The 24,762-nt window shown below is 50.2% G+C and overlaps 1 protein-coding gene across 1 annotated transcript; it reads left to right on the top strand.

The window, feature by feature from the left end:
* The first annotated feature begins 9,009 nt into the window (after positions 1 to 9,009).
* Positions 9,010 to 22,935, top strand: MARCHF2 (membrane associated ring-CH-type finger 2). The gene is made up of 5 exons (XM_036849174.1): positions 9,010 to 9,146; positions 12,972 to 13,199; positions 18,395 to 18,590; positions 20,065 to 20,274; positions 22,313 to 22,935. The coding sequence occupies exons 2-5, from the start codon at positions 13,024 to 13,026 to the stop codon at positions 22,469 to 22,471; spliced, it is 741 nt and encodes a 246-aa protein (XP_036705069.1). The 5' UTR covers positions 9,010 to 9,146; positions 12,972 to 13,023; the 3' UTR covers positions 22,472 to 22,935.
* The last annotated feature ends 1,827 nt before the right edge of the window (positions 22,936 to 24,762 follow it).

The following is a 24,762-nucleotide window of genomic DNA, read 5'->3' as shown; positions in this document are numbered from 1 at the left end:
AGTAAGTCAGGGTGCGTGGTCCAGGCCAAAGGGGTATCCTGGGCCAAGGCCGTTGGTGGGAGAGCTGGGGGTCTGGTGGGGGGCGTTCATAACAGCCCTTGGGGGCGCTGACTCCCCTGGGTTTGGACGGGGCAGGACGTGGAGAGGGCGGATGGTGGAAGGAGGGGTCGGGAGGGCTAGGAAAAGTGGTGAGGCACGCTGAAGGGTTTCAATCAGTCAGAAGATGAAATCTGGGACTTCCCTGGTAGTCCAGTGGTTAGGACTCTGCGCTTCCACTGCAGGGGGCACGGGTTCCATCCCTGGTGGGGGGAACTAAGATCCCGGATGCCCCACAGCGTGGCCCAAAAAAAAAAAAAAATCTTTCTGGAGCCTCTGTGATTGGCCAGCCCTGGGGCACATACCTGAGAACAAGAATGATGTGACCCTGTGCCCTTGGGGGATCACAGTACAGCGATGTTATTTCAATTACTCTACGTTCAGTGATTTACTAAGCACAGCGTGTTCTCTCTGTGCCAGGCACTATTCTTTATTTTTTTTTTAAATATAAATTTATTTATTTTATTTATTTTTGGCTGTGTTGGGTCTTCACTGCTGCACGCGGGCTTTCTCTTGTGGTGAGTGGGGGCTTCTCATTGCGGTGGCTTCTCTTGTTGCGGAGCATGGGCTCTAGGCGCACGAGCTTCAGTAGTTGCGGCTCACGGGCTCTAGAGAGCAGACTCAGTTGTTGTGGCGCACGGGCTTAGTTGCTCCGCAGCATGTGGGATCTTCCTGGACCAGGGATCAAACCTGTGTCCCCTGCATTGGCAGGCGGATTCTTAACCACTGCACCACCAGAGAAGCCCCAGGCACTGTTCTTAAGTCTTTTTCTTAAATGGTAAAATAAACCATAAAATATACATAACATAAAACTTACCATCTTAACTATTTAAGTGTACAGTTCAGTGACGTTAAGTATCATATTGTTGTACAAGCATCTGCACCATCCATCTCCAGAACTCTTCATCTTGCAAAACTGAAACTCTGTCCCCGTTAAACACTAACTCCGCATCCTCCCTCCTCCAGCCTCTGTCAGCCACCATTCAACTTTCTGTCTCTATGAAACTGACTCTTCTAGCGACCTCCTATAAGTGGAATCAGACAATATTTGTCCTTTCGTGACTGACTTCATTCACTGAACATCATGTCCTCAAGGATCATCCATGTTGTAGCAGATGTCAGGCTCTCCTTCCTTTTTAAGGCTGAATAATATTCCATTGTGTGGATATTCCATTTCTTGTGTATCCATTCATCTGTTGATGGGCACTTGGGTTGCTTCCATCTTTTGGTTATCGTGAATCACGCTGCTATGAACGAGTATGCAAATATGTTTGAGTTCCTGATTTTATTTCTTTTGGGTCGATACCCAGAAGTGGAATTGCTGAATCACATGGTACTTCTGTGTTTAATTTTTTGAGGAACTGTGTTAACCTAAATAAATTATGATACATAAAAGATAAGAACATGATTCCACACACACACACAAAAATAAGTTTTGGACTTCCCTGGTGGCACAGTGGTTAAGAATCCGCCTGCCAATGCAAGGGACACGGGTTCGAGCCCTGGTCCGGGAAGATCTCACATGCTGCGGAGCAACTAAGCCCGTGTGCCACAACTACTGAGCCTGCGCTCTAGAGCCCGTGAGCCACAACTAGTGAAGCCCACGCACCTAGAGCCCGTGCTCCACAACTAGAGAAACCACTGCAATGAGGGGCCCGTGAGCCACAACAAAGAGTAGCCCCTGCTCGCCGCAACTGGAGAAAGCCCACGGGCAACAACGAACACCCAACGCAGCCAAAAATAAATAAATTAATTAAAAAAACAACTCTTACAAGTCATAATTTGTTTACTATTTACAACAGCCCTAGGAGGTAGGCATAATTTACTAGCCCCGATTTAGAGATTTAGGGGAACAGAAGTGAGTGACTCACCCAGGAAGGGTCCCACAATTAGTAAGAAGCAAGCAGGTTTCAATTCCAGAGCTGGGTTTGTAACCACTAAGCTATGAGGCCTTACCCAATGTTTATTGAGTGCCTACCATGAGCCAGAAAGCCCTAATAAATTGAGAAGATGCCCAGATAAAAGACTAGGAAGAAGCATACAAAAATTTTTATGGAAAAATTCAAACACATAAAAGTGGACAGAATAGTCTAATAATGAACTCCCATAGGCCCATCACCCAACTTCAGCCCATCTAATTTCACACTATTCCCCTCCTGTTTGCAAATCCCAGACACTCCAGCTATAAATATTTCAGTATGTATCTCTAAAATACAAAGAATTTTTTTAAACATAATAACCTCAATACTATCATGCTGCCTAAAGAAATGAGCAGCAATTCCTTAATATCGTCAAATAGCTAGCCAGTGTTCACATTTCCTGATTGTCTTATAATTTGTTAATGATTTATTTGAATCATAGTCCTCTGGTTTCAATTGGTTGATGCTTCTCTTTGGTCTCATTTAGCTTATACATTCTCCCCCCCCCCTTTTTTTTTTAAAGGAATTCCTTTATTTTATTTATTTATTTATTTATTTATTTATTTATTTTTGGCTGTGTTGGGTCTTCGTTTCTGTGTGAGGGCTTTCTCTAGTTGCGGCGAGCAGGGGCCACTCTTCATCGCAGCGCGCGGGCCTCTCACTATGGCGGCCTCTCTTGTTGCGGAGCACAGGCTCCTGACGCGCAGGCTCAGTAGTTGTGGCTCACGGGCCTAAGTTGCTCTGCAGCGTGTGGGATCTTCCCAGACCAGGGCTCAAACCCGTGTCCCCTGCATTGGCAGGCAGATTCTCAACCACTGCGCCACCAGGGAAGCCCCATTCTCCCCCTTTGATCTCTTTGTTTTCTTGCCTTTTTTTTTTTTTTCTTTAAAAATTTTTTTAAATTTTTAATCTTTTTAATTAATTTTTATTGAAGTAAGTTGATTTACAATGTTGTGTTAGTTTCTGCTGTACAGCAAAGTGAATCAGTTATACATACACATATAGCCACTCTTTTTTTTAGATTCTGTTCCCATATAGGTCATTACAGAGTATTGAGTAGAGTTCCCTGTGCTATACAGTAGGTCCTTATTAGTTATCTATTTTGTATACAGTAGTGTGAGTATGTCAATCCCAATCTCCCAATTTATCGCACCCCACCCCCCCGCTTTTTTTTTGGCTGGCCATGCGGCATGCGGGATCTTAGTTCCCCGACCAAGAATCAAACTCCCCCTGCGGTAGAAGGGCGGAGTCTTAACCACTGGACTGGACACTTCATAGGCGATATCGTGTACATAACCCCAGGAGGCAGGTAATGTCAGCACATTTCTCACTCGTGGTGGTAGTGTCTGCCAATAAGCATCACCTAGATTCATAATCCATTAAGAGTTACAAAGTGGTGATAGTCAAATCTGCCACTTCTTCATTGACTTTTGGAATAGGTCTGTAAAGAGAAATTTCCCCTCATCTATGTGGTTACCCAGAGGTACAGATGGTGTAAGTCAGCATAAATACTTAATTCTCTCTTTAGCTTGTCAATTTTCAAATTTCATAATTTTCAAGATTTTGAGTTGGTTCCCAAGTAGCCTTCAAAAGTGACTGGTTGGGCGGGGGAGGGATAAATTAGGAGGTTGTGATTAACATATATACACTACTTACATAAAATAGATAACAAACAAGGACCTACTGTATAGCACAGGGAACTATACTCAATATTTTGTAATAACCTATAAGGGAAAAGAATCTGAAAAAGAATTTATATATATGTACACATATATATGTATATATATGTGTATATATATACATATATATGTGTACATATATATACACATATATATATCTGAATCACTGTGCTGTACACTGAAACTAATAAGACATTGTAAATCAACTATACTTCAATTAAAAAAAAATACATGGAAAAAGTAAAGTAAGCAAAAAATTTAAAAAAAGATAAGCTAGGGATAACTGCCAATCAGTTTTTGATTGACATATGATAACCAGTGTTACTGATTTTATATATAATGCCATAAAAATTGAACAAAACAAAATGAAAGAAAAAAATAGGTTTTCCAACCTATACTCTTGTAAAATAAAATAAAAAGGAATTACTAGAAAAATGAAAAAAAGTTGCTGGCTATTTATTTTTTAGTTAAAATGCATAGATTTAGCTCCTCTGTCGGGGCCAAGCTTTCAACCAGTGTGCCCAATGGGGGTGGAATTAAACAGGAAGTTTATATCTGGGACTGGGTCTTGGCCAGGGTGTCTAGAGTTTGGATACACACTGGGTGGGGGTCAGGGGTGGGGTGGGGTGCTGGGGAATGAGCACTGAGTGTCATGGGAACCAGGTTTTTCATGGTCACAGAAGGACTTTAGAAACATGTAAAGGGGCTGGGATAAACCTTGGTGTTGGATTAGAATTAGAGATATTGGTGTGCACTCATGGGTTTAAAGACATAAGATAATATAGGGACATATTGTAACATATTACAATGAGAGAAGCAAGAAATGACACTGGCCTTCCCTGGTGGCGCAGTGGTTAGGAATCCGCCTGCCAATGCAGGGGACACGGGTTCGAGCCCTGGTCCAGGAAGATCCCATGTGACACAGAGCAACTAAGCCCGTGTGCCACAACTACTTAGCCTGCGCTCTAGAGCCCCATGAGCCACAACTACTGAAGCCCGCATGCCTAGAGCCCGTGCTCTGCAACAAGAGAAGCCACTGCAATGAGAAACCTGCGCACCGCAAAGAAGAGTAGCCCCCGCTCGCCGCAACTAGAGAAAGCCTGTGCGCAGCAACGGAGACCCAATGCAGCCAAAAATAAATAAATAAATAAATTTGTTAAAAAAAAAAAAAGAAATAATGATACTGTGGTAGCAATGAGCCCACCTGGCACCCAGATCTTGGTTTCTAAATATCATTCCCCACTAAACAGAAGGAAAGCTCCTTGGAGAAAGGGTGGAGTCCAGAGCTGGGGCAGGTAAAATTTCAAGAAAAAACCACACTGGAACATCTTGTTGAGCCAATAAGGAAGGAAGTGCCAAAGATGGAATTAGAAAACAATCATCATTTAGCAACCATTATCTGATAGAAGAGACAGACATGGTGGACACCTCCGTGCCACTCCCTTTTTCCTGCCTTCACCGAGGATGTGCTGCCTGGAGCCACAGCAGCCATCTAGCTACATGAGAAAATGGCCAAGAGAATCTAGGTCATTAACCCTATTATCATTTGACCAAATCAATGCCAGCAGCCATCCTCCTCCAGAATTCTTGTAAATAAAAATAAAACCCTCTTTGCTAACAACAGCAACAAAATTTGATTCAGGCAAGAGTCATCAATGAATATTCAATCTGGTGGGTGAAGGTCTGTTGAGGAGCGGATATTTAATTAGTTTCATGGTATTTTCCAATAAGGCACTTACTGATAAGTGCAACACACTAACTCATGCTGGAGAAACCTGGAAGACACCATTTAATTAATTAATTAATAAAATATTTTTAATAGAGGAGGAAGGAACATTTCCCACTTCATTTTAATTAATTAATTTATTTATTTATTTTTGGCTGTGTTGGGTCTTCGTTTCTGTGCGAGGGCTTTCTCCAGTTGCAGCAAGCGGGGGCCACTCTTCATCGCGGTGCGTGGGCCTCTCACTGTCGCGGCCTCTCTAGTTGCGGAGCACAGGCTCCAGACGCGCAGGCTCAGTAGTTGTGGCTCACGGGCCCAGTCGCTCCGCGGCATGTGGGATCTTCCCAGACCAGGGCTCGAACCCGTGTCCCCTGCATTGGCAGGCAGATTCTCAACCACTGCACCACCAGGGAAGCCCTATATATATTTTTGATGTGGGCCATTTTTAAAGCCTTTATTGAATTTGTTACAATATTGCTTCTGTTTTATGTTTTGGTTTTTTGGCCGCAAGGCATGTGAGATCTTAGCTCCCCGGCCAGGGATGGAACCCGCACCCCTTGCATTGGAAGGGGAAGTCTTAACCACTGGACCGCAGGGGAAGTTCCTGGAAGACACCGTTTTAACATAATCAGGTTATTATAATTAGGGTAGGTTATAAGTAGTGGAAGAAATCAACATTCTTTGCCTCCTGATACATGCTCTGAGAACATAACATCACTTCTGTGTTTCTGTCCTAAATGCATAAGTCATGAGGAAATATTAAAGAAAAGCAAATTGAGAGGCTTTCTACAAAATAACTAGCCAGCCAGTAATCTCCAAAAATATCAAGGTCATAAAAGACAAGGAAAGAATGAGGAATTGTTCCAGACTGCAGGAGACTGAATTAGACAGCAAAATACAACATGTGATCCTGGGATGGATGCTGGAGCTTTAAAGAACTTTACTGAAACTCTGAATGGGATTTGGGAATTACCGGGTGATATTGGATCCATATTAATTTCCTGATTTTGAAGATCATACTGTGATTATATGGAAGAATGTGCTTTACTTAAGAAGTAAACTGGGACTTCTCTGGTGGCACAGTGGTTAAGAATCCGCCTGCCAATGCAGAGGACACGGGTTCAAGCCCTGGTCCGGGAAGATTCCCCCATGTCGTGGAGCAACTAAGCCCGTACGCCACAACTACTGAGCCTGCGCTCTAGAGTCTGTGAGCCACAACTACTGAGCCCACGTGCCACAACTACTGAAGCCTGTGCGCCCGAGAGCCTGTGCTCTGCAACAAGAGAAGCCACTGCAATGAGAAGCTGGTGCACTGCAACGAAGAGTAGCTCCTGCTCGCCACAACTAGAGAAAGCCCACGCGCAGCAATGAAGACACAACGCAGCCAAAAATAAAAATTAATTAATTTATTTATTTTAAAAAATTAAGAAAACCAATCAGTTAAAAAAAAAAAAAGAAAGAAACACTAGGGACTTCACTGGTGGTCCAGTGATTAAGAATCGGCCTTCCAATGCAGGGGATGTGGGTTTGATCACTGGTGAGGGAACTAAGATCCCACATGCCTCGGGGCAGCTAAGCCCTTGCACCTCAACTACTGAGCCCACTTACCACAACTAGAGAGAAGCCCGCGTGCCTCAAAGAAAGAAAGAAACACTGAAGAATTAAGGGTTAATGAGACACCATGTGTGTATCTTATACTCAAAGGATTCAGAAATGTTAACAATTGGGGAATCTGGGCAAAGTGTTTATGGGAGCTCTGTGCATTCTTTCTGCAACTTTTATGTAAATTTGACATTATTTTAAGATAAAAAATTAAAAACCCAAATGCACAAAGTTGAACATTTGATGCATTTTGATCTGCAATCATTATCCTTATTGAGGATCAAATTGTCCAGTTTGTGGCCAATGGAAGCTTCTAATTGGCTCCCATTGACATTATCTTACCAGGTAATGTCTTTGATAACTCCCTTTCTGGTATATCAAGATGTGCCATTTTTGTCTGTACATTTCCTGCCCCTGACTCAGAATCAGATTTTTCCTCAGTGTTCCTGGCTTCTTTCAATTGGAAATGGTATTTAGAGACCACGATCTGGGCTTATGGGGTGCTTATTACAAGAAGGTTGGTCTTTGTTTCAGACTTTTTTTCAGTGGACAGAGGTAGGAAATGTTTGCTTTTTATAAAGATAAAATATATCATGATACTCCCAATTCAAATTCAAGACCACAGGGTTTTTCTTTAATGTGATCAATCTTACATCTGTACCTCCTTCATTCTCTCTGAAAAGCCCTGTTCTTGCCACCAACATAATCACTCCTTTACTTTATCCCAGACTAAATGTGCAACAAGCTCAGAATAACAATTTTAACACCACCACCACTATTATAGTGGTATGTGCAATCAAATTGTGGCGTTTTAAAGTCACTAGTTCATCTCTGCGTTGTTTTGTCACCAACTGGATACACAGGTTAATTCGTTTTATCTTACTTTTGTTTTTAGGGATATCTTATATTTTAAATTTTGTTTTAAAGTTATATAAAATATTTACATGGTTGTAAAGTCAGATATCCAAAACAAGGTACAGTTTTAAAAGTCTAGCTTCTATCTTTGTCCCTTCTATTCTACCCCTTCCCTCTATAGGTAACCTTTTAAAAAATGTTACGATTTATTGTTCCATTTTTGAAAAATGTAAGCTAGTACAACACGAAAGAATTTGATTAAGGTAATTGAGCTGATCTACATATTCAATAAAGGCAGGGGAAGGGGAAGAAAGGGGTATTGAGGCAATTCTCCATCCCACCTCAAGCTCTTTGCATCCCACCTCAAGCTCTTATCCCACCCCAAGCTCTTCGCCATTGTCAGTTCCATTGCTTCTTTAGGGAAATATTTTTGGACTTTCCAAATAGTCCATGATATGCCTCCCTCACTCGCTATAATTTATCACCTTTGTAATTAATAATTACATAATTGACTGCTTAATGTCTATCTCATTCCCTAGACTGAGGTCCATGAGGGAGGGCAGCAATATTTACTCAACATTGTGTCCACAGCGCCTAGCACAGTGCCTGGCTCATAATAGGCCCTCTTATTGATGCTTATTACATCTAATGAATGAATTTATTGTATGTATGAATGAATGTGAATGATGAATAAATGATGTTGGCTTTAGGCTCTTCCACGGCCCCTTAACCTCTCTAGACGTCTGTGGTTCCTCTCTGTAAAATGTGATCGGACGGTTCATCCCTCCCCCAGGATTGGCGAGAAGCCTTAGAGAGGTGACGAACACTTACAAATCCCTTCGCTGGTGTCGCGTTGAATTCTGTAACGGTTTTACTTATTAACTGGTCTTCTGCAGGTGGCGCCACGTGCCCCGCTCGTGCCCCGAGTCGGGATGGGGCGGGGCCAGGGATGGGGGCGGGGCCGAGGCTGGGGTGGAGCCAGGACGCGGCAGGGGCGGGGCCAGCAGCTGCGGCGCCGCCGGGCCTGTGCGGCCCAGGACGTCCCCGTCGCCTCTGGCCCCGCCTCCCAGGGCGGGACTTCTACGGCGATTGGCCAGTGTAGGCGAGAGGCGGTCGCCATTGGTTCGTGGCACCGTCTGCTTGGCGGGCGGTGTCCCGACGCAGGTGCCGGCCGGAGCGGAGCTAGCGGCGCTGACGAGACCGGCCGGGCCGGGACCAGGGCCCGGGCAAGCGGAGGGGCCTGCGCGGCCGCCCGGCCCGGCCGCGGATCAGGTAGGCACGGACGGGAGGATGGGGCCAGGGGGTGCCGATCCGCGGGCCGGCCCCGAGTTTGAGGCCCGAGCCCGGCCCCCAGGCGGGACGGCCGGGCTCGGACAGTCGGCCTCAGCCTTCCCAGGGACTAGGTGATCGCAATTTCCGTCTTTGCAGAAGGCAGGAGGTCCCCTGGGGGCCGGCACACAGTAGGTGCCTCTCTGAGCCTCGGTCTCCTCATCTGTGAAACCGGGTCATCCCAGTACCAACCTAATCGGGCTGTTGGGAGGAATCAGGAGGTGGCAAAGGAGGAAAGCGCTCTGCACACAGTAGGCGGTCAATAAATGACCAGTCACCTTCCCCAACCTCCTTCTCAGAGGGGCTCTGCCAGGAAAATAGTAAATATAATGACCCAGGCACTTGCTCAGCAGAGTGCCTGGCTGTTTGTGGGTGCTCAAAACGGGATAGCCAGAATTTATAGGATTAGCTCATTTAGTCCTCTAGCGACAAGATCAAGTGGAAGTACTAGAAACGTTCCCTGCTATACGGATGAGGAATCAAGGCTCAGAGAGGTCAAGCCTTTTGCCCAGGGCTACACAGCGAGTAATGATCAGAGCTGCCATTAGAGCCTGGCCTCCAGTGCAGGGCCATGCAAGTACTGAAGGGCATACAGGAGCCTCTCTGTGGTAAGTGAAGAGGAATGAATGCATTTCACAGGCTCCATGTTTATCCTGAAAAATAATAACAGTGAGCATTTCTTGAGCGCTTACTGTGTGCCAGGCACTGGCTGTGCCTTGTCTCATCAAACCCTACCAACAGCTCTGTAAGCTGATGATAGTAATTATCATAAGAGCTAATATTTATCGACTTTCCCGTGTTTATGCATGTATGAGCTGGGTTTCATTGGGGCCCCATTATACAGAAGAGAAAACTGAGGCCCAAAGAGCAAAACAGCTGGACTGAGATGACACTGTGGGGAGCTAGGGCCCTCTGACTCTTCTTCCCTTGGTTTCCTGCCCTCAGAAAAAAGGAGTCTGGGTAGGTGTGGAAAGGTTGTGGTGCCCCAGCGCCACCCCAGACAAGCCTAGCCAAGGGCGAGCTTCGCTGGAGGAATTGAGCCTGGGTGCTCCTTCCCAGGAAGCCCCTCAGCAGACACAGTCCACTAGCTTCGTCAACTTATTTGACAAAGGAGAATAATGAGGCCCAGAGAAGCCAAGTGTCTTGTTCCAGGACACATAGCATTAGTAACAGAGTCAGGACTTAAAAGAACCCAGATCTCTTGAGTCCCAGACCCACTCACTGGACTAAGTTCAAATCCTGACACTGTCCTGACCTAGCTGTGTGATCTTGGGCAAGAAGCTGCCCCTCTCTGAGCCTCAGTCTCCTCACCTGTCAAACGGGGGTAATTATTGGACTTACGTCATAGTTTTGTTGTGAAGACTCAGTGAAATCCATCTCTCAAGCACTGGGCCAAGTTTGCTTGAGGCATTGGCTCGCTCTGCCATCCCAGCAGCCCCAGAGCTGCAGCCACCCTATCCTTGCATACAGCCTCGAGTTTGGCCTCTTGCAAGCCCAAGCCTCTGTGCTTTGCACAGATCTCTAGCCTCTAAATATTTCTGATTCCCATCATGCGTGCTGGTGGACCAGGGTCTGGGGGGCGGGGTCAAGAGACCTGGCTCTCCCAACCCTGCGCTTACACAGAGGAGGGGCTGAAAAATTAATGCAGGAACTCTGTACTAGACACAGGGCCAGGTGCTGGAGAGACTGATGAGTGGAAGACAGACGTGGTTAAACCAGTAGATGAAGAAATAAGCATTTCATGGGAATTCCCTGGCGGTCCAGTGGTTAGGACTCTGCTCTTTCACTGCTGAGGGTCCAGGTTCAATCCCTGGTCAGGGAGCTAAGATCCCACATGCCGTGCGGCGCGACCAAAAAAGAAAAGAAATAAGAGCATTTCAGGCCCGTAGGCAGAGAGTCTTTCTGCGCTGTTCCTAAGGCTGCTGAGTCATTGGGCCCCCTGGGTCCGGCCTTTGCCCAGTTCTTGGATGGATCGAGAGGGAGCCCGCTGTGGCCGTATGCCTGAGCACCCTCTCCAGTATCCGCTGACTCAGGAATAAAGGCGGCATTGGCCTCTCAAAAAAAAAAAAGAAAGAGCATTTCAGAGATGGGTACATTCTGTAAGGGCAATAATGTGGACACCTATGGCACTTTGACCAGAGTGGTCAGGGAAAGCCTCTCTGGGGAGGTGACCTTTGAAGGGGACACTTATAACAACTGTTTGAGTTCAGTAAGCTTAGCCACAGTACTCGGCTTGCAGTAGGTACTTAATAAATAGTAGCTGCTATTATTATTTTGGTGATTTGCAGGCCTTGCATTAGCAGATTTTACCAGTGTTTTTTGTTTTTGTTTTTCCCCTGACAGTAAAAGAAATGATAGAACTTAATATACAGTAGCTGTGATGTTTCTTGTGATGCCCAATTACTTGCAGAAATGTGAAGGCCAATCCTTGGAGGGGCAAGAGGAGTGGATTCCCCTCTGCCTGCATTCCCTTGGGTAACCCAGCGACTTCCCTGCTGGCCTGTGAGCTGGAAATTCTGGTTGCAGGCACTCGGAAGGGACACCAGTGTACACAACGTGGCAGGCCTGGCCACTGCCCTGAGGATGTTATCTCAGTCATGCAGCCTTCCTCCCAGGCTCCTCCTGCCTCTGGGCTGACACTTGCTTATGTGGCCAACAGCAGCCCAGCTATAGAGGCTCAGAAGGGCCTGCTGAGCCTGGAGGTCTTCTGGCTGAGCTGCTCAGAGACCGTTGATCTGGCAGCAGACTGTCCTGGTGCAAAAAGTTAGCCGATGACTTACACTGCTTCCCTCCCGCCCCTCTTTGGGTCTCAGAATTTGACCGGCAAGGGTTGGTAAAAAAACAATTGTGGGGGGACCTCAGCGAGTGTTTCGGGGGTCTCTGGATCATAGTTCCTAGGGACAGACGGTGGAGTATGAGACAAGTTTGGGACAGAGATCCTTAGCTCCAGGGCACCTGTATTGGCTTCAAGAGGCCTCTGTTACTTTCATGAAATTCTCCGAGGGAAATACACAAGCCTTGCTGGCTGGTTCTGTGACAGAAGAAGAGCTTGCCAAGGGTTCCTTTTGGCAGGTCAGACCCTGGGGTGGGGGGCAGAATCCTGCTGAAGTCTCCCACCCAGAGCAGACTTCAGATCGCTCCGGTGGCCTCTCCTTGGGGACAGAGGCATGGGTTAGAGCAGCTGGTCTGGTGGGTGGAGACAGAGACTGCCATGGTCCTCCCCAGCCTGGGCCACTTCCTTGATAGCCTGAGTTATCAAGGAGTTCAGAGCCCCACAAGAGGCCATGAACCAGGAGGGTCAAAGTGACTCACCATCCTGGTCTGCTGGGCCAAGTTTCTAGCTCAGTTCTGGCCCACTCCAAGGCGGGCATGAGCCCAGGCCTGGCAATCCAATCCATGGATAACAGTCTCTACATGGTTGGCGGGCATGGTTCTGTTCCTGGAAAGCGCCAAGCACAGGGCCTGCTATACAGAAGGTGTTCAATCACTATTGGGTGCTGTTATCATGTCTGGAAAGGTGATATTGGGGGTGACCTGCATGCTTTGCAGGCTGGGCCGGGCTGGGCTCTCTCAGGAGAGTCAGAGGTAATATAATCAAGCCCCTGAGATGTGCCAGGCCTGGGCTGAGCTGCATGTGTGACCTTATTGAATCCTCACAGCCCCCTCCAAAGCCCCATCGTACAGATTGGGCAACCGAGGCTCAGAGAGCTGGATTCGGTGTGTGGCTTGCTAACCTTGCCCTTAATCTTCCTGCCGGCCTCTCCCCAGGCTCCTGGGACCATGGGCCTCGGGCCCTGAGGACGCGGGGCTCCCTGTGGCCATGACGACGGGTGACTGCTGTCACCTCCCTGGCTCTCTGTGCGACTGCTCCGACAGCCCCGCCTTCTCCAAGGTCGTGGAGGCCACGGGCCTCGGGCCACCCCAGTATGTGGCACAGGTGACTTCAAGGGACGGCCGGCTCCTCTCAACTGTCATCCGGGCCTTGGACACACCGAGGTGAGTGGTGACCAAGCAGGGATATTTGCCTTCACTCACTTCGCTCTCAGGTCCGAGGGATTTCCTCCCAGCCCTGCCTGGGGTCAGAAATACAACTGCGGGAATCCCCTGGTGGTCCAGTGGTTAGGGCTTGGTGCTTTCACTGCCGGGGCCTCGGTTCGATCCCTGGTCGGGGAACTAAGATCCCACTAGCCGCGGGCCAAAAAAAACCAAAAAAGAAATCCAGCCCCCTAGAGGGGCCAGGTGGGCAAATAAACCAGTAATTGCCACGTGGAAACTGGCTAGCCAGGTGTGATTCGTCACGAAAAGCAGAAACTCCAGATTACTGGGTAAAATCTGAAGGTCCGATGTTGGTGAGTAGCTCACGTCTTGGGGCGGCTGCTTGAGGAAGTGGCTGCCTGTGGACTCAGGGTGCCTGGGCTCAGGTCCTGAGTAGAAGCCTCTCTCCCTGTACAACCTGGGAAAAGTTGCTTCACCCCCGTGTCTCTAAACTGGGGACACCTTCCTCACTGGGTTGTTTTGAGAGTACATGGCTGTGGTCCACATAAAGTGCCCGCAAGGGGCTTTGCCACCTCATAAGCATTTGATAAGTGTATTTAAACCTCACTGCCAGCCTTCCAGACCCACGTGTGAGCTGAGTCCGCCTGGTTCGCCAGCTTGTCACCAGTCCCAAGGAAAAGAGATTTAAGGAAACCCCACACAAATTTAAATCCACTTTAACTCATTAAGATTTAATCTGGCCACCAGGTTTTCAAGTTTAATGTATTTTCATGATGTTTACTTGAGACAATTTAATTCATAAGCTTCTCTTTCCAATTTTTTTTTATTGTTACGATATAACATACAATTTAGCTTCTTGGCCATTTTATTTTTTTAAAATTTATTTATTTTATTTATTTATTTTTGGCTGCATTGACTCTTCGTTGCTGCACGTGGGCTTTCTCTAGTTGTGGCGAGTGGGGGCTACTCTTCATTGCGGTGCGCGGGCTTCTCGTTGTGGTGGCTTCTCTTGTTGCAGAGTATGGACTCTAGGTGCGCGGGCTTCAGTAGCTGTGGCATGCGGACTCAGTAGTTGTGGCTCGCGGGCTCTAGAGCGCAGGCTCAGTAGTTGTGGCGCACGGGCTTAGTTGCTCCGCTGCATGTGGGGTCTTCCCGGACCAGGGCTCGAACCCGTGTCCCCTGCGTTGGCAGGCGGATTCTTAACCACTGCGCCACCAGGGAAGCCCTCTTGGCCATTTTAAAGTGTACAGTTCAGTGGCTTTCAGTACATTCACAGTGTTGTGCAACCATCACCACCATTCAACCCCATAACTCTTTTGATCTTGCAAAACTGAAACTCTGTCCTCATTAGACTCTCACTCCCCAGCCCCCTCCCCCAGCCCCTGGCCCCCACCATCTACTTTCTGTCTCTATGGATCTGACTTCTCTAGGGACCCCCTGTGAGTGGAATCAGACAGTATTTGTCCTTTTGTGACGGCTTCTTTCACTGAGCATCATGTCTTCAGGGTTCATCTGTGCTGTAGCAGGTGTCAGAATCAATTCATAAGCTTTTCATTCAAAACATAAAAAGAAGCAGATGGAAGCCTTGCAGTGCTTTGGAGGGAGCTCACTGCCAGTCACCCTGTAAGTCTTCGCCTGGCATCACTTCTCTCAGGAAGCCTTGCCTAAGCCCAGGTGAGACTGGAGTTCTTCTGGGCTTCCTCCAGGGTCTTGGTTTTTATGTCTGCATCTCCATCAGACCCCCTGAAGTCAGGACAGGGTCTGTGCTGCTTGAGCCAGGCTGGGAGCAAGGGGACCCTTGGGGGGCCCAGGGGCCTCCTAGCCAGAGCTGCTGGGGTGGGGGGCAGGGAGGAAGTCTCCCTCCATGGGGTTCCTGGGGGCCACTGAGTGAGTTGACGTCACCTTGCCCCACCCTCCCTTTCTACACCTGGGGAAACCGAGTCCCAGAGGGAGCTGGACCCCTGCCAGTGTCACTGAGCAGAGCTGAGGCTTGAACCTAGGGCTCCCCCTTGGGTGTGGGGGGCAGGAGGAGAAGCCTGTTCGGTCCCATCAGCCTCCCCTGCAGCCCTCAGAGACCCAGGCGAGCAGCGGTGCCAGAGTGGCCCCTCCGCGGGCAGCTGGTGGTCAGGACAGCCCTGCCCGCTGAGACCGACTGCAAGGCCCTCCTGATCTACCCCTCTGCCATTTTTTTTGGGGGGGGGCTGGATTGTATGGTAGTGCTTTTTTTTTTTAATTTTTAAATTTTTAATATAATTTTTAAAGGTTACACTCCATTTACAGTTACAAAATATTGGCTGTATTCCCAGTGCTGTACAATACATCCCTGTAACCTATCTTACACCGAATAGTTCGTACCTCCCACTCCCTGACCCTCACGTTGCCCTTCTCCTCCCTCTCCCCACTGGTAACCACTAGTTTGTTCTCTATATCTGTGAGTCTGCTTTTTGTGTTGTTATACTCACTAGTTTCTTGTATTTTTTAGATTCCACACATAAGCATACAGTAATTGTCTTTCTCTGTCTGACTCATTTCACTCAGCATAACACCCTCCAAGTCCATCCATGTTGCTGCAAATGGCAAAATTTCGTTCTTTTTGACGGCTGTCTCTTCTGCCTTCTTGTTTTGTTTTGTTTTTTGGCCGCACCGTGAGGCATGTGGGATCTTAGTTCCCCGACCAGGGATCGAACCCGTACCCCCTGCAGTGGAAGCACGGAGTCTTAACCACTGGACCGCCAGGGAAGTCCCCCCTCTGCCTTTTGATGCAGCTCAATCCCAACTTGCCCAGGCTGAAGGCCAGGGCAGAACAGCCCTTCCCAGAGAGAGGGCTGCTGTTTTCCCAAAGGGTTGTCAACATCCAGGGACGGGGCCCTCTTTACAGCCTCCTGGCCAATCTCCCCAGGAGGAAATGAGGACCCTCCACTGCCACTGCTGGGAGGTGCTGGGATCGGCAGAGGCCACCCAAGCAGGTCAGTGTCCCCTCCTTCTCTTCACTCACCCTGTAACTCCTCCTCCCAGCCAGCCTGTGCCATCTGGGAGCAGCAAGGGTGGGGCTGAAAGATACTGTCCCCAGCACCTGGCTGGTTCCATGACCATAAAATCAAGCCTTCCATTTCACTTCAGAGGAGACCCTGATTCCTGGGGGCCCATGGCACCCCAAGTGGGGCAGAAAGTTCTGGACCCTGAAACCTTCAGAGGCCAAAGAGGAAGGCCCAGGAGGTATCTCCGGGGCCCAGGACAATCCAGAAAGGCTCAGGCTTGAGGGCCAGCATCTGGGGCCCCTCTGGCCTCTGTGAGGCCTCCGTTCTCTCCGCCCCCTGGTGTGTGAGCGGGCCAGGCCCTCCCGGAAGGTGCCCTGAGCATTTCTGCACCCCCAGCCCTGCCACCTGGCCTCCTCCCGCTGCCCGATTCCCCATGGCTTCCATTTCCATCTCCCTTCTGCCCATGGAGCATGCTCTGGGCAGCCCCACTGGGATCTGTGGATGTCTCACCCGCTCCCCCGTCCCATTTCCTCAACTGTATCATTTGCATGATTTTCCTGCCAGAATTTCGAGAGTAAAGCCCACTTCTCTTGCCTTACTACTGGTGGCAGGCAGCCTAGTGGCTCAGAGCATACAGGCCCTGGAGTGACTTCCTGGGTTCCAATCCCAGCTGTGCCCGACGACTAGCTGTGTGACTTCTGCACAAACAGGTTAACCCCTCGATGCCTCAGTTTCCCTGTCTGTAAAACAGGGGCAAAAAGAGCACCTTCCTCCCAGGCTCCCTGTGAGAATGAGAAAAATTAACCCAGATGTTGCCCTCCAAATTGTGCATGGGACCTCATCAGCGCTCAATCATAAATCAGTGTGTGCTTTGTTTTCTTGTGTTTTGTTTTCTCTGAACTTGCACCTCTGAAGTAGGGTTCTTCAGGGACAAACCCCAAAACCGACGTGGCTCTCCCTCAAGGTCCTCGTCACTTCCACTTCCCGGCTTGGTTTCCGGAGCCGGGATCCCTTTCCTGTTCACTTGATGTGTGTGGGGAGTGTGGGAGCAGAGGGGAGCCGGGCATGCCCTTTTGACCTTGGAGGAAAAAGTAGCAGCCCAGGCACAGGATTGAGGACCAGAAAGCAGACCTGAGGGGTCAGCTCGGCTCTTGGGTTTCAAAGCAGCCGGGCCCCGCCCCGCAGCAGGAGACACTGAGAAAAGGATAGAAAGTTTCTGAGGGGAAACTGGCGTTATCTGGAAAACAGCTCTCCTGCTCCGCCTCCTCCGTGTGTTCCCGCAGTCCTCTCTCTGGGCAGAAATGTCTGGAAAACAATGACTCATGTGCTGGACAGCCGCTGGGGCCATCAAGGCCACGCCCCTGGCCTCCTGAGCTGCCCCAGGAAGGACCCAGCGTCCCCAGAGACCAAGCTGAGGCCGAGACTTCCCTGAAGCAGCTTCCTGCAGGCGCTTTTTATGTCTGTTTTCCGAGCCTCACTAGAGCAGAAGAGCCGGGGAGCTCTTCTCCCTGGATGCACAGGTTTCTTAGGTAGCATGGCCTTCAGGTGCGGCTGGATCCAGAGCTTCTGATGATGTCCTTGAGACTCTGCTTCTCCCTATCTCTTGGCTCCACCTTCCTCTGTTTCCCTCTGTTTTGGCATCATTCACAGACTCCATGTGGGGACCAGGCTGCTGCCAGCAGCTCCAGACTTACATCAGCCATGCTGCCTGTAGTTCTGGAGTTTACGGAAAAAAAAAAAAAAAAAAAAGAATTTCAGGAATCAATTCCCAGTGGCTCTGACTGCATCACACATGCTGTTCCCTGAGTCGGCCCCTGTGACCAGGGATGTGTGGTGTTTTGATTGGTCAGGCCTGAGGTCACCAGGGGTGTCGTCTTGAGGACCAAGAGTTGAGAGTGGATTGGTTGCCCAGCACAGTCAGGGTGGTATTGTAGCAGAAGGAGGAGTGGACGCTGGGCAGGCAGGTACAAGTGATGCTCACCCTGGGCCTAAAAAGGTGCTGTGGGAACCTTGGGGAGGGAGCACATCACTCCACCTGTGGGAGTCTGTGAAGGCTTCCCAAGGGAAAGGATATTTGGAGCCGGGCATTGAAGGATGAGTAGGAGTTTGCCAAGTAGCAGCATATAGGGGCAATGCTGAGCTTGTGATCCAGTGCATGTGAAGTAGGCATAGGCAGGAAACTTGATCGTTACTCATGTGTCCCATCTCTGTGTCTAGCGATGGTCCATTCTGCAGGATCTGCCATGAGGGAGCGAATGGGGAGAGCTTGCTGTCTCCGTGTGGTTGCACTGGCACACTGGGCGCCGTGCATAAGAGCTGTCTGGAGAGATGGCTTTCCTCATCCAACACCAGCTACTGCGAGCTGTGCCACACGGAGTTTGCAGTGGAGAAGAGGCCCCGGCCCCTCACAGAGGTATGCTTGGGAGCCTGAGGTTGGAGTGGGCAGAGGGGAAGAAGGCAGGCGAGGGGCCGGAGGAGGGAATTGCCCTGGAGGATCCTGGTAGGCTGGGGAAGCAGCTTCTCTATAGGGAGGAACCTCTCTCCTCTCCCCGGGGTCAGTTCTGCTGATGGGGGTGGGGAACCGGGCCTGAGGTTCCAGACCTGACAGACCCTGTGCCTCCTCCCTGTTTTGGTCACTTCAGGTGACCCTAAGGCTGAGACCTGAGGAATGAGAAGGGGGTGCCCAACCTGAGGAAGGGCAGTCCTGGCGGAGGGCACAGCAAGTGCAAAGGCTCTGAGGCCAGGAGAAGCTTGGTGTTTTTGACAAAGCCCACATGGCTGGAGTGGAGCTAGTTAAAGGTGGAGGAGAGTGGCCCAGAAGGAGGGGTAGTGGCCTCGCCGGGGGGCTTTGTGGGCCAAGCCTGGGAGCTTAGACTGTAGCCTGAGCGTGATGGGTGGGGGTTGAGATGGGATATTCCCAGGCATGACGGGAGCCACATGGCTTTCCAGAGCATTGCTGGTTGCCCGAGTGCCCTCCAGGCTCCTCTCTGCCCAGCTTGGCTTGGTTTGGGGCAGCTGAGAGCTGCAGGGGGATGTCACTGCGCCGAGGTGTGGGCTCCTGGAAAGGCCCCGGGCCCACCTGGGACCTTGGGCTCTTAGGAGAACAGTTGGAGGGAGAGCCAGCCTGCCTGCACCGCTCCCCCCCCCCCCGCAACGCTCCCACCCCAGTGCCTTTGCACATGCTCCTTCTGCAGCCTTGAGCGCCGTCTCCCCCATTCTTCACCAGGCCCCTTCTGCTCGTTCGGTTCTCTGCGGTGTCACCTCCTCGGCATAGCCTTCCCCATCCTGATCATTCACACTGTTTCATGCCTCCCCTGACTAGCATGGGAGCTATGGGCAGGGACTTTTTCCTGCCATCATCTGTGGCAGGCAGTGTAGCATAGAGGCCAAGACGCACAGGCCCTGGGACAAGACTTCTTGGGCTCCAGTCCTGGCTTTGTGGACAACTAGCCATATGAGTTTGCACAAATGGGTCAGCCTCTCCGTGCCCTCAGTTTCCCCCATCTATAAAACAAGGTCATGGGGCTTCCCTGGCGGTCCAGTGGTTAAGACTCCGTGCTTCCACTGCAGGGGGCATGCGTCTGATCCCCTGCGCGGCCAAAAAAACCAAAGAACCAAAAAACAAAAAACAGGGGCAGAAGTGCCCCGCACCTATCCGGGCCTGGCCTGTGTCATCGTCATTGTCTCCATAAATATTTGAAAGAAGGAACGAACGCAGGGAGGTGCCAGGCAGGAGGCTGGTCCTGCAGGGCCCAGCGATGAAGACGGGCGTCAGCAGAGGGTGCGGAGGCCCTGGCGGTCCCGCACCCCATCCCCCCGCGGAGGCTCGACGGAGGGTGGTGCATGACGGTCTCTCTCAGCGGCTCCCCCTCCCTTCTTCTCCGCAGTGGCTGAAGGACCCAGGGCCTCGGACAGAGAAGAGGACACTGTGCTGCGACATGGTGTGCTTCCTGTTCATCACACCTCTGGCCGCGATCTCAGGCTGGCTGTGCCTGCGCGGGGCCCAGGACCACCTCAGGCTCCATAGCCGGCTGGAGGCGGTGGGGCTCATCGCCCTCACCATCGCCCTCTTTACCATCTACGTCCTCTGGACGCTGGTGAGTGGCTGCCCGCCGGAGATCAGACATCTGGGAGCAGTCAGGCCCGGGGTTTGGTCAGCGGCTTGGAGCGGGTGGGGGGCGCCCTGCCTGCCTCGGCTTGTGGCTGGCCCTCGGGTGGAAGCAATTCCCAGCATCTCATGGAGCTCCAGATTCCAAGCTGGTCCAAGGTCCAGGGAGCCAGGCGTGAGCCTTCTGCCCCAAGGATACAAGGGCACATGATCACCTCTGCTGAGTGCAGGCCCCGCCAGCCACGAGCTCCACCAAGACTGTACTGGCTGGGGGGTGGGGGGGGTGGGGAGAGGCAGAGGGACACCGAAAGGCTGCGGAAGAAAGAGCAGGAGAAAGAGAGACAGAGAGAGAGGACCATCAAGAGACAGAGAAGGACTTCCCTGGCGGCCAGTGGTTAAGACTCCACGCTTGCACTGCAGGGAGCGTGGGTTGATCCCTGGTCGGGGAACTAAGATCGTCCCACGCGGGGGTTGGGTGGATGCTGAGAGAGAAAACGACTGGGGTTGAGAGAGAGTGAGTGTAGTGGGGTGTTGTCCCGGCTTCTGGCAGGCATGAGAACCCTCGCTCAGAGAGGAAAGGTCCCCAGAGTCTGGCCCCTCAGACAGAACCACTGGCCTCCAGCTGTGGGGCACTCCCTCCTCAAGAATTGTTTCCCAGCGCATCCACCAAGCAGGTTTTTTAATACAAGTAGGATGAAATCATAGGTCCTGCTTTGCAGTCTGCTTGTTTTCACTTTGCTAATGTCCTTTAAAAAAAAAAAAAGGCAGCCACCCAACAATCCTTCATTGTATGGGCGTGCTGTATTTTTTTAACTAATCCCTTTTGATGGACACTGGGATCATTTCCAATGTTTTTTTTTGTTGTTGGTTTGTTTTTTTGTTTCCCTTCTTTTTTTGCCGTTATAAACTGTGCTTTGGGTGCCACCTGTGCAAATGTTTCTTGGAACTGGCTTGGTTAAAGAGTATGAACCATTGACATTTATTGGAAAAAAAAAATTTTTTTTTTAATAGATTTGACTCATTAGAGCAGTTTGAGGTTAAACAGCAAAATGGAGCAGAAAGTACAGAGTTCTCCAAAATCCTCCCCCACACCTGCAGAGCCTCTTCCACGAGCAGCAGGGCACCAGAGCAGTGCATTTATTACAGTCGACGAACCAACATTGACACATCATCACCCCAAGCCCATAGTTTACATTAGGGGTTCACTCTTGGTGTTGAACAATTTGTGGGTTTAGACAAATGTATAATGACATGTATCCACCATTAGAGTGTCATACAGAGTATTTTCACTGCCCTAAAACCCCTCTGTGATCCTCCTGTTCATCTCTCCCTCCCCCAAGCCCTGGTAACCACTGCTCCTCTTACTGTCTCCATAGTTTTGCCTTTTCCAGAATGTCCTATAGTTGGAATCATGCAGTCTGTAGCCTTTTCAGTGAAAGCGCCGAGTCCTAACCACTGGACCGCCAGGGAATTCCCTGTAGCCTTTTCAGATCTGCTTCTTTCACTTAGTCATATGCATTTAAGTTTCCTCCATGTCTTTTCATGACTTGATAGCTCATTTCTTTTTGGTGCCAAGTAACATTCCATCATCTGGATGTCCCACAGTTTATCCACTTACCCACTGAAGGACATCTTAGTTGCTTCCAAGTTTTGGCAGTTATATGATCCATTGACGTTTGGCCCCTTCCCAGAGGCTTTATCACTTCACTGCCACCCTCTGAGAGACAGAAAGGGACCCCCACCCCCTTCCACACACACACACACACACACACACACACACACACACACAGACCCTCTACCTTTGCAGGGCCCTCAGTGCTGGTGGGGAGGTTTCCCAGGTGAGGCAATGGGTGTGTGTGCACTGTCTGTGTGAGAAATGCCCAGATGCTGCCCGTGCTTCTGGAAGCAGGAGCCTGGTCCTGGTTAGGTCGAGGCAGATGCCTCAGGGGCCCCGTTTTCCTCTCTTGGGGGTAGAGGCTGGCTGGCCAGAGGCTGGCCCTCCTGCTCATCTCCACCCTGCCCTGCAGGTCTCATTCCGCTACCATTGCCAGCTGTACTCCGAGTGGAGAAGGACCAACCAGAAAGTGCGCCTGAAGATCCGGGCCACCGATGGCCCCGAAGGCACCCAGCACTCCCCTCTGGCAGCTGGGCTCCTGAAGAAGGTGGCAGAGGAGACGCCCGTGTGAAGGCCGGGCTGGCAGGGCCAGAGGCAGCTGGCGATGCCCTGGCGTTTGGAAGGACAGAAACTGCCCGACCCTTCCCGCACGGCCGGAATGCTTCTTAGGCCAAGAGATGCCAAAGTGGAGCTGATTCCGTGATTCCCGTGTGAAGCTATTCTCAGATCGTTTTGCACACTCTGATACACGAGGAGGACAGACGGACGTGGTCCCGAGCTTCGGATGGAGCAGGCACCCTGATCTCATTCTGAGGTCTACCTGGCCCCTCCTGGGCCAGCAGCCATGGCCAGAGGCGAGTCGCGGGCACCCATCGAACTGGGAGGTTCCGCAAGCTTCTTGCACTTTTCTGCACCTGGCAGGCTCACATAACCGGCACCCTCAACTTTATAAAGTTGCACCGTGTTTCAAAACCCACCCACCCTACCCCACCCCACCCCCAATGAATAAAAGGAGCCCTTGCTGGACAAAACGGACTTGTCAGTCACGTTTCTGAGGCCTCAAAGTGAGGGTGCTGGGACCGAGGGGAGTCAGGACCACACAGAGGTAACAGCAGCAACAACCAATGCTCTCGGCTGGTTTGAGGGATCACAGGGCTAGAAGCAAAGTGGGAGTTTTCAAGTGAAGAGCAGGTAGCAGGGCTATGTATTAAATGATTTAAAATAAATATACATAAGAATAGTGTCTACTTCCTGGGCCCTTTACACTCACTAACAAGTAATGTCCACACTTACCGAGGGTCACCCTGAACAGGGCCCAGTACTTTTTTTTTTTTTTTTGGCCACATCACGCAGCCTGTGAGATCTTAACTCCTCAACCAGGGATCGAACCCTTGCCCCCTGCATTGGAAGCACAGAGTCTTAACCACTGGACGCCAGGGAAGTCCTGAGTTGTAGTTTGGTGCTAGGCTGTCTTTCATGACCCTTAACCCTAGCAGAGAGAGAGAGCAAGTCTTAGACTCAGATCCTTTGGCAGAGTGTATGACTGAATTTACACTTTAATAGCATCATTCTCTTATTTATTTTTTACAATAAGCTATTTAAGGTAAAGCAACATTTTAACATCCTTTTTTTCTTTGGCTGTGCTGTGAGGTGAAGCAACATTTTAACATACTTTTTTTCTTTGGCTACGCTGGGAGGCTTGCAGGATCTTAGTTCCCCAACTAAGGATCGAACCCAGGCCTTGGCAGTGAGAGGGCAGAGTCCTAACCACCAGACCGTCAGCGAATTCCCAAAACAGCCTTCTTTTAAAGAAAATAAAGTGTCAGTTACAGGAAAGAGTGAAGGAATTAATAGTGCAGGCGATGGCTAAACCCAGGAATCTGGGCAGTGTTGGATTAAATCAACCAGCCTATAGGAGCACAGCCTAGTAGAAAGTTTGTCTCCTCAGCCTGGGCCCGGCTTGCGGCTCATCTCCAGTCACACCCACTGCCGGAGAAGGGATCAGAGAAAAGGTGGCTTCTTGTCCCCGCTGCTTTGTATTCGGCCTCCTCTCCATGATTCTGAGAGACTGCTGTGGCTTCTTCCACCATTTCTGAGCCCTGTTGGGCAAGGGAATTCAGAGATTCGTGAGGCTTCTTCTGGTCCAGGGGCCCCTCTGGTCTAGAGAGGTCTAAGGGGGAGGGGGGGAACTTCCCTGGCTGTCCAGGCCAAAAAAAAAAAAGAGAGAGAGAGAGAGGTCTAACGGGGAGGAAAGGAAACTGAGATAGATTCCAGTGGGACCAAGTGAAGAGGGTTGGTGTGCACAGGGGATTTTAGTAGATCAGAGATTTCCGGGGGCAGGGGGCGGGGTGGGTGGGGGGAGATGAGAGGAGGGGCTTGCAGATGGGCAAGAGAAAGGCGTTCTGAGACGGGTGAGTCTGGGAAGTTCTTGGGAATGGGAGCTGGAAAGAGAGGGTGGGGCCTATCCTCTGCCTTAGCCTGGGCTATTGGATTTATTCTCCAGGCCTGGAGTTCTTAACCTGGCCAGATTAAGTATTTAATTTGGAGGAAGGTGTGGCAGGTGAGATAGTTCCTCAGAGCCTGATGAAATGTAGTTATTTGGTGAGATAGGGGGAAAAAAACCCATTTTTCCCATTGTGAGCTTAGAGAGAGTTTGGTGGTTAGATGGGAACTTCTTCAAGATCCACTGAAGCATTTATTTCAAAGTACCAGAGACAACAGAGACCAGGGGTGGCTGCTGGGTAAGGGAACCTGAGGCCTCTGAATGCTGGGGGCTCTGGCCTCTTCTCAGGCCACTGTGGCTGTCCCAGGACATCGTCCTGTAACAGCCCTGAAAACCCATTCGGGGAAAGGGCCAAGCTC

Source organism: Balaenoptera musculus, chromosome 3, assembly GCF_009873245.2.
Source record: "Balaenoptera musculus isolate JJ_BM4_2016_0621 chromosome 3, mBalMus1.pri.v3, whole genome shotgun sequence".
NCBI classification, from domain to species: domain Eukaryota; kingdom Metazoa; phylum Chordata; class Mammalia; order Artiodactyla; family Balaenopteridae; genus Balaenoptera; species Balaenoptera musculus.
Note: the sequence above shows the minus strand (reverse complement) of the source record. Positions and strands in the feature narration are given on the sequence as shown.